Source organism: Otolemur garnettii, unplaced genomic scaffold (genome assembly GCF_000181295.1).
Source record: "Otolemur garnettii isolate 467f Iridium unplaced genomic scaffold, OtoGar3 scaffold00009, whole genome shotgun sequence".
NCBI classification, from domain to species: Eukaryota; Metazoa; Chordata; class Mammalia; order Primates; family Galagidae; genus Otolemur; species Otolemur garnettii.
Window position 1 is genome coordinate 31,246,516 of NW_003852404.1, and position 8,936 is coordinate 31,255,451.

The 8,936-nt window shown below is 38.7% G+C and overlaps 2 protein-coding genes across 3 annotated transcripts in view; one reads left to right on the forward strand and one right to left on the reverse strand.

Moving 5' to 3' along the window:
* Positions 1-574: 574 nt before the first annotated feature.
* CUNH3orf38 (chromosome unknown C3orf38 homolog) lies at positions 575-6,605 on the forward strand. 2 transcript variants are annotated; one of them, XM_023509718.1, is made up of 3 exons: positions 575-827; positions 3,801-4,048; positions 5,917-6,605. In XM_023509718.1, the coding sequence occupies exons 1-3, from the start codon at positions 701-703 to the stop codon at positions 6,586-6,588; spliced, it is 1,047 nt and encodes a 348-aa protein (XP_023365486.1). In that variant the 5' UTR covers positions 575-700; the 3' UTR covers positions 6,589-6,605. The 2 variants fall into 2 exon arrangements, with proteins under 2 accessions (XP_023365486.1, XP_012656959.1); XM_012801505.2 differs by having other exon boundaries at positions 608-827; positions 5,920-6,605.
* Positions 6,606-7,882: 1,277 nt separating this feature from the next.
* LOC100946469 (tripartite motif-containing protein 43B) overlaps positions 7,883-8,936 on the reverse strand; it is a 70,413-nt gene continuing 69,359 nt past the window's right edge. Inside the window, exon 3 of the mRNA XM_023509770.1 lies at positions 7,883-8,796. Coding sequence (XP_023365538.1) covers positions 8,494-8,796 — 303 coding nt within the window. The 3' untranslated portion in view covers positions 7,883-8,493. The remainder of the gene's footprint in view (positions 8,797-8,936) is intronic.

Below are 8,936 nucleotides of genomic sequence, written 5' to 3' on the forward strand. Positions count from 1 at the left end.
ACTTAATGGCCCTCCACCGCCTCGCCTAAGACCAAACTGACGACAAGTGGAATGGAGGCAATATAAGACCTCAGCCTGTTGTGAGAGGAAAGTCGCCGGAAGGCGGACAAGTGTGGGACAGGTGTTTATCTTTGTTTTGGTTTTTAACTTTTTATAGTACAATGTCAAGCAATACCCAGCTGTTTTAACCTAGGTAACTCAACAATATCAGACTATAGGTTCACCCGACCCAGAAGGAGCCACAGAGGATATTCAAGCGCTCCCTGGGCCGGCTCGCGGGCGGGGAGGAGCCGCCTCCATTGGACCGCCCCGTGGCATCACGGGAGCGCGCGGGTCGCCAGGCCTCCATCCGCTTTTCACGCACCTGCACCTGCGCAGCCCTTCCAGGCGCTCTTTTGGAGGAGGGACTTCGGAGCCGTTCAGGAATCCTCTTCTGTAACCAGCTCCCCGGTGCAAGGCCGACGTTCTCCGTGTAAACAGCGCATCTTACAGGGGACAGCCCGGAACCACAAGCAGGAGCACCGCGTTTCCTGACTGACCTCTTCCGCGATCACTTCCGCTCAGGGGCTGGAATCCGCGGGGCCCCTTGACGACCCACGAGAAGAAAGGCACTTCCGGTGTCTGTTGCCAAGGAGCGGGCCGAGCGGGCCGTAGGGGCGGCGTAATTGGCGCCGTCCTCTACCCCCTTCCCGGGGTTGAAATGTCGGGACTAAGCCCCACAGAGATAGAGGGCTGTCGTTACCTGCTCGGCCTACTGGACAACGACGAGATCATGGCCCTGTGCGACACCGTCACCAACCGCCTGGTGCACCCCGAGAACTCCCAAGGTGAGGGCGGCCCACCTGCGGGCGTGTGGGGGTGGAGAAGGTTCGAGGCCTGGTGCCGGCGTGGTTCCGACCTAGTCCTGGGGAATCCCGGCCGCCCACCCCGCTCCACGCCGCTGGAACCACCTCGCAGACTTGGACAGGAGGTTGGAGAGGGAGCGGGTAGCGCTGGCAGCGGTGCAGTTTCTAGGTTTTTTCCGGTGAATGTTACGGATAAACGCTTGTTGGTTTGAGGATTCGGAGTATGTCAATCAGTAGTCGCCAGGTTAAGTTTTGGGAAGCCGGAGGGTTTTCTATTTTCACTTTCTGTCAGCTGGTGATCAAGCTTGAGGGGAGGAGGCGATCATAATCACTTTATTGCAGTCTCTGGTTTAAAAACAACCACTGTAATAAAAAGCAGAGTTTGAATCCATGTCTTTTTAGATCCAAAATTTTTCTGAAATAGTTTTGTGTACTAGGAATAAATTACTTTCATAGTCAAACGTCCATTCTGGTGTATTTCAAGGGCTGTTAGTAGGAAGCCTGATTGTGACTAGTCTGTACGACGGGCTCAAGGCGTTTATCTCATTTTGTGTATCGCGTAGCTAGCTTTATTTTAAATTTGCTTTATTTTTAAATTTCCACATTTTGTCTTTAAAATGTGGAAATGTCAGGTTCCCATATTAGTATATGATTTAAGTATCTTCAGAAGTTTCTGCTTTATAGTCGGATTTATATTTTTTGCCCTTGATGAAAAGTGGTCGTTTGTAACTTTGAATCATGAACATTAAAAGAAGAAATTCTTAAGAACTTAGGCTGAAAATAGTTTTATATTTGTGTAGTTTTCAAGCATTTATGTATTTTACATGGCAGTCACTTTAGAATGATGATCAGTGTGAATCTGAAATCATAGATAAAATACTGAGTTTAATTGATAGTGAATCTACAAGCAAATAAGGGAAAATTTTTTCTCCGTGAAAAAATGTTTAAATGATTTGGACAGCATTGCCCGGGGGTGGGTGGGGGGAGAATAACCAATAAGCATATGAAAAAGCTATTCAACTTCTTTAAAAGGCAATGAAATGAAAACCAAAAATACCAACTTTCTATGTACCAGACTGAGAACCAGGTGAAACTACTCTTTGACAACTAAAGAAGGAATGTTAAGTAGAGAGCTGCCACTTTAGAAAACAATTTTGACATTATCTCCTGAAATGGAAGATTAGATTCATGTCCTAGATCTGGACTTCTCAAATTTGAATGTGCTTTTTAATCTCTTGGCAATCTTGTTAAAATGCAGATTAATTCATTCATTCCACCTGGATCTATCTCTAAATTAATGTTAAAACTAAAGTTTATAAACTTTATTTGATAGGATTTCTCCTGACCTTGGAGGAATTTAGAGTTGGCTCATGGTTGTCTATGTTGCTTGCTCCTTTGTGCACTTGGAAGATATGTATTCATGTTTCTCATAGGTGCACACAATAAAAGCATGAGAATAGAGAAGATACCTGTATGTAGTCTTATAATTATGACACTATTAGTCTCAAAAATAATAAATGAAAGGCTGATTACAAAGAGTATATAATGTATATTAATGGAGTGGATTCGTAGAACATCTAAAATTATACCAAACTAGGTATTTTGTTTAGGGATACATACTTATACTATGCTACTATAAAGAAAAGCAAGGGAATCCTTAAGCGACATTGAGGATATTAATTACCCTGTGAACTGAATAAAAACCTAGAGGAGGAATAGCATTGGAGTCTGAAGTGGGCTCTTAACAGTACTTGCGAAGAATTTTCTGTCTTAAGCCAGGAGGTTGCTATATGTGCATTCATTTTTTTGCCATTCTGTATACTTTATACAAATCAAAAATATTCTTTGTTTCGCATTTAATATGAATTTTTTTTTTTAAGAGACAGAGTCTCACTTTATTGCCCTTGGTAGAGTGCTGTGGCATCACAGCTCACAGCAACCTCCAACTCCTGGGCTTCAGGCAGTTCTCTTGCCTCAGCCTCCCACGTAGCTAGGACTACAGGCGCCTGCCACAACGCCCAGCTATTTTTTTGTTGCAGTTTGGCTAGGGTGACCAGACATCCCACTTTTCAACAATTTGTCCCGCGTCCCGTGGCGTTTTGAAAAAATCCCGATTTTTGGAAAGAATGCACAAACAGGCAGGAGAACAAGAAAGGAATATATGGTTTTCCACTGCCATGTGGCTATTTCACCAGAATATGAGTTTTATATTATTTTTGTTAATTTTATAATGTTAAACTGTAATAATAACAAATAATTGCTGAGAAGTGATTATCGAGAACTGCTTATCAAAATTTGCATTGTTGTCAGGCCCTGCCCTGCCCCCCGGGGCCATGTTGTCCCGCCTTACCGTTGTTAAAATCTGGTCACCCGAAGTTTGGCCTGGGCCAGGTTTGAACCCGCCACCCTTGGTATATGGGGCTGGCATCCTACTCACTGAGCAACAGGCGCCGCCCAAATATGAAATTTTTTTAAATTAAAAAAATACAAGTCCTGGTTGTATCACTTTCTAGAAACATGGTTATTGATATCTCATGTATCCTAGACTTTCATTATCAGTAGAGTGAGGAGATGGGACTAAAATTCCTTGACATCCAAAATATTGTAACTTGTTTTTAGAGATTATGAATGTAGGTCTGTTTGCTTTATTAGAAAATATTTTTCTGGCTCAAATTTTTTCTTAAAACAATTTTTTTCAGAGAAAATGCTAGACTTTCACTGTTACTGTTGAAAAGTGAAAGGAAGAGGGAATTTTAGGTGAAGAACTTTAAAGCATAAAAATGTTATTTAAGAAATAACTTGACAACATCCCATTTCCTATTTTTTAAAAATGATTACCATCTTGTACAAAGCCAGCGTGACAAGAGTTTATAAACTTTGATGGATTTCTCCTGACCTTGGACAAATTTATAGGTGACTCATGGTTATCTATTAATCTTTGCAATTTACTTCTAGGTGCCATTCATGCAATATTAGTGTATAGTCAAAGTGCGGAAGAACTTCTGAGGCGTAAAAAAGTCCACCGGGAAGTCATATTTAAGTATTTGGCAACACAGGGGGTCATTATACCTCCAACTACTGAAAAACACAATCTTATTCAGCATGCAAAAGATTACTGGCAAGCGCAGTCACACCTGAAATTGAAGGCAACACCAGAGCCAAAGCCAGAACCAAAGACAGAAGACCTCCAACCCTATCAACAGGTTAAAGTACATTTTATATTCTGAACTTTTTTTTTTTCCCCTTTTTCAAGAGATGCGGGTCTCACTTTGTTACCCAGGCTAGAGTGCAGTGATATGATGATAGCTTACTGCAGCCTGGAACTTCTGAATTCAAGCTATCCTCTTGCTTCAGCCTCCTGAGTGGCTAGCCAGGTGTGCACCACTGCTATATCCTGAACCTTTGTCTGATCTAAAACTCTATAAATAATTCTAGATCTGGGTGAACATGATTAATAATCTATTTGCATTTTATAATTTTAACTTCATACCCTTTGCATCCTAAGGGAAGAAAGACCAGTGAAGCAACTGAAAAAACCTTTCTGACATTCAGTGAAGATTTGTAAGGAAAAAAGTGTTTTTCAGTATCAATAATACGGCTACTGATGATTTCCAGTATCATCAAATAAGGATTATTGGATTTTTAGAGTGTAAATTGCAAGGTCAATTTTAATTTGGATTCCAGTTTTTTGTTTTTCACTTAAATTCTATTGTAAATCGTTTCTCATTTTCAGACTCTTAGTATCATTTCAAAAATTTCATGACAGGGACTTAAGGATTTTTTTCCTTTTTTTTCTTTTGTAATTTTAAATTAGAAAATATTCTGTTGTGATTTTCTCCAGCTGACATTGCTATTTCTGTTTCTTTGTGTCTCCACTCTACATTTTAGACAACAAATGAGTATTTAAATGTTTGATTAAACTGCATACTTACCATACTCTGAATTAATGAGGTTTTGTGGTGAAAAAGCTTTGCTTTCACAGTAGGAAAGGATCTTCTAAGGGTTTTCTTAACATACTACAAAGAGCATTGACTTTGAATTCATAACAGATTCAACATCAAATTAGGATCTACCATATATTAGGTGTGTAAACTTAGGTCTCTTGACCTTTCTGTGCCTTTCTTCATCTATAAAATGGTTATAACAGGCTTGGTGCCCATAGCACATTGGTTATGGCACCAGCCACATGCACCAAGGCTGTTGGGTTCAAACCCAGCCCAGGCCAGCTACGCAACAGTGACACCTGCAACAACAAAATAGCTGGGTGTTGTGGTGGGCACCTGTAGTCCCATCTACTTGGGAGGCTGAGGCAAGAGAATTGCTTAAGCTCATGAGTTTGAGATTGCTGTGAGCTGTGATGCCACAGCCCTCGACCCAGGGACCATATAGTGAGACTTTGCCTCAAAAAAAAAAAAAAAAAGAGGGTTATAATAGTAATATCTATGTCATAGAATTTTTTATGCAAATAGGAGAAAATAGGCATTAAGTGCCACACACCTGGTGCCCAGTGTATTTACTAACAGATGCTTAGTAAACATAGGTTCTCTTATCATTTAAGTGAGGCACTATGCCCTGGAATATATAGACAAAGGAGATCTAGCTCATCAGGTACGGCAGGCACCTGTAGTCCCAGATACTTGGGAGACTGAGGCAAGAGAATCACTTGAACCCAAGAGTTCGAGGTTGCTGTGAGCTATGATGCCATAGGGTGGCAAAGTATCACCCCATGCCACCCTTTGGTGGTAAAGTAAGACTCTGTCTAAATAACAGAAAATGCATATATAAATCATTATTGACAGTTGATGCTGATATTTTAAGAGACTTTGTTAACCCTTTGCTAGCTAAATTTCTAGCTTTCTGAACTGGAAAATTCTAAAATGATTTTTCTCAGTTTTGAAAACAGATTTTAATATATATAAATCATAGCTTCAGTGAGTTCATCTGTGGTTCAGTTCCTGCTGTTGTAATTAGCAGTACATTCAACCTTAGCTCTGAGACAGGCTAGATAGAAAAGTAGATATGAGAGTTAAACTTGGTTTTATTTCATATTTATTGTATTTATTTTAATCAGCAGGCAAAAGAAGATAAAACTGAAAAAGTTGATTACCGTCGCCTAGGAGAAGAATTCTGTCACTGGTTCTTTGGTCTTCTTAATTCTCAGAATCCTTTTTTGGGACCACCTCAAGATGAATGGGGGCCACAGCACTTCTGGCATGATGTCAAGCTTAAGTTTTATTACAACACATCAGAACAAAACGTGATTGACTACCATGGAGCAGAAATTGTGAGTCTTCGTTTGCTGTCATTAGTAAAAGAGGAATTTCTTTTTCTCACCCCCAACTTAGATTCCCAAGGACTGAAATGTGCTTCTTCTCCCCATGGGTTGGTTATGGTTGGAGTTGCTGGGACTGTCCACCGAGGGAACACTTGTTTGGGCATTTTTGAACAAGTTTTTGGACTCATCCGCTGCCCTTTGCTGGCAAATACTTGGAAAATCAAATTTATCAATCTGAGAATTATTGGAGAGAATTCTACTCCTGGAGCATTACTGAAACCAGCTGTTAGATTTGAACAAAGTGATCTAGAAGCCTTTTATAACGTAATAGCTTTATGTGGTACCAACGAAGCACAGCATAACAGGCAGGCATTAGATAGTGGAACTGGAGATCAGGCTTTATGTAGTGGAAATGAAGCATTGCTGAACAAAAAAGAAATGAGTTTACCTAATTCTCTAAAGCATTGAGAACTGTATGTCAACCTAAAAAAACTTCTATACAGAAACTTAAAAATATGACATCAGTAATGTCTAAGACTTAGGCATTACTTAGACTCTCCTAAGGGATTTCAGACAAGAGGATTGACATATTTTAGTTGAAATACTTTTCTGGACTACAGACTGACATATGTGAAAATTTGCCTGTCTACCTGAGTTGCAGCAAATGTTCTGAGAGCGTAATGCAGTTCATCAAATAAATCCCACTTTAGATATTATAGCTAACCGTGTGCCTTAGAAACCAGGTAATATGTTCATTTTACCTAGTGAATATTCTGCTCATATCTGTTCTTTTCATGTAAAAAAGGATTACTAATGTTTAAGGCTTCTGCTCTTTCAAGTTTCTCATTTACTTTTACCTAAATCTGGATAATTGGTTGTTTTACAGATGCATCTTACTATAGCATTATTTTTAAAACTATTAAATATTTTAGTGATGTTGGAAAATTGACATTTGAAAAGTCCAGTAATTTAGCAGGTAAAGAAAAATTTACTGCCTCTTAATATTTGAGCAACATTTTTTCAAAGTTATCTGCTGTAGTCTAAGATAAATATCTTTTATAATCTGCATTTTCCAAAGTATTTTGGGCAATAATAAATGCTATTTTTGAAACAGACCTTACTGTTAACCTATGCTTCAGCTAACAGTCTTAAAGAGCATTTGTTCTAATATCATTTGAAGGAAATATACTGTTGAAATTTTAAAGGCGTGCCCAGTTCCTAACTTTTAATTATGAATTGCTGTTCTTCCTCTTGATTGATCTTTGCAAAGGTGACTGAAAAAAACCCCCCACAAATTTGTTATGTAGGTATACATAAAGTGTACATATACCTCTATATCTTAAATTTTTCACCTTGAGTTTGTGTCACCAAATTTGACTTAAAAGATTCAGTTACCAGATTACTTACACTTACTTTAAAGTTCTAATTCCTCATTATCCAGCAGTTATTTGCTAATGCTGGATTAAGTTAATAATTTTAACTTGTAAAAGTACCATTTGGAGAAAAATTCAACTGTGATATATATAGGTGTTACTTTTTACATTCAAGTCTCATAGTCCTCTACAGAGACAGATAGGAATCTTGGAAGCTTAAAGAAAACTTGTCTTTTTTTTTTTTTTTTAATGCCATGCCTCTTATGAGGAATACAAATTGGTATGTCCTAAAATAACTTAATAAAGAAGAGAAATGCCTTTTGTCTGCTTTAAGAATAGCATATTGTTTAGATTTAATTTACAATTGTCTTACTCTTAGATGAAATTTTAAACATTAACCAAAATAAAGCAAATTTTACTACTGCTAGTTAGACTATCAGTGTAAAAAGGTATAAAGAAAATAGCAGTTTCCAAAATAATTATCTCTTACGGTTTTGTAAAGTACACAATCAGGTCACAAGTCCATCTTTACCTATCCTATAGTTCTACTTGGGTTTTGAAAGCCAAGTTATCTTTTTTTCCTTAAGCTTAAAGTAGCATTTTGAAGTCTTAATAGGTAAATATTTTAAGTAAAGGATAAACATTCTTATCTTTTTCTTTGCTATTGATGTAAAGTACAGCAGAAATACTATAGATGCCCGAGATGAGCAGGGGATTGCCCCTAGATAGCTTCAGTGTTGGATTTTTGAATTGTATAAAGCTCAAGTGAGGCTCCAATTTTTGCATGTAGTCTTTTTTTTTTTCATTTTACACTATTTTATTTTATGACAATAAAATGAGATTCCATGAAAGTAGAAAAACTTTCTACAGAAAGTTTTGCTTTAGGTGAGAAGGGCTCCCTAGCACATGGAGTTGCCATACTTACAGTTGGGTTCCTGCCTCATCCATGCTCACCTGTGCCATGAGTGCTTATTCAGGAATCTCTAGAGATCCCTAGAGCTCAGGCCAAAGAGTCATCCACATCCAGCCCCCAGTAATACTTTCCAGAGGTGAAGGCCTGGTCTCCTTGGGCAGCAAAATAGTTAGATCTGTCATCATTCAAAGATGCATCTTGATTGTAAAATCTAAACCTGAAGTTTCTCACTTCATGAAACAGTTTGATGTCATGATTGCTTACTTCATTATTGAAAGAAATCTCTATTTGGTAGTGGTTGTCTCTGTCCGTCAGACCAGTGATGGTTCTGATGCTGAGCTCTAGATGCACAGGCCAGGGCATATGCAGCTGGACAGAGCAGCTTCTCTTCTGATTTATGGCACATGTCCATCAGTTCCTCATGCATGTTTTTTAGTTGTTTCCTCTTTTGAACCATTTTGGCCTCGCTTCTCTTGAGTTGCTATAAGATGTCCTGGCCCTCCTTTTTCAGGTGGTCCAAATATTGTTGT

Excerpts from the sequence above, each read along its gene's own strand:
- CUNH3orf38 (XM_023509718.1), top strand. The coding sequence starts at position 701 with ATGTCGGGACTAAGCCCCACAGAGATAGAGGGCTGTCGTTACCTGCTC. Across the intron at positions 828-3,800 it reads GCACCCCGAGAACTCCCAAG|GTGCCATTCATGCAATATTA; the intron begins GTGAGGGCGGCC and ends ATTTACTTCTAG. Across the intron at positions 4,049-5,916 it reads ACCTCCAACCCTATCAACAG|CAGGCAAAAGAAGATAAAAC; the intron begins GTTAAAGTACAT and ends TATTTTAATCAG.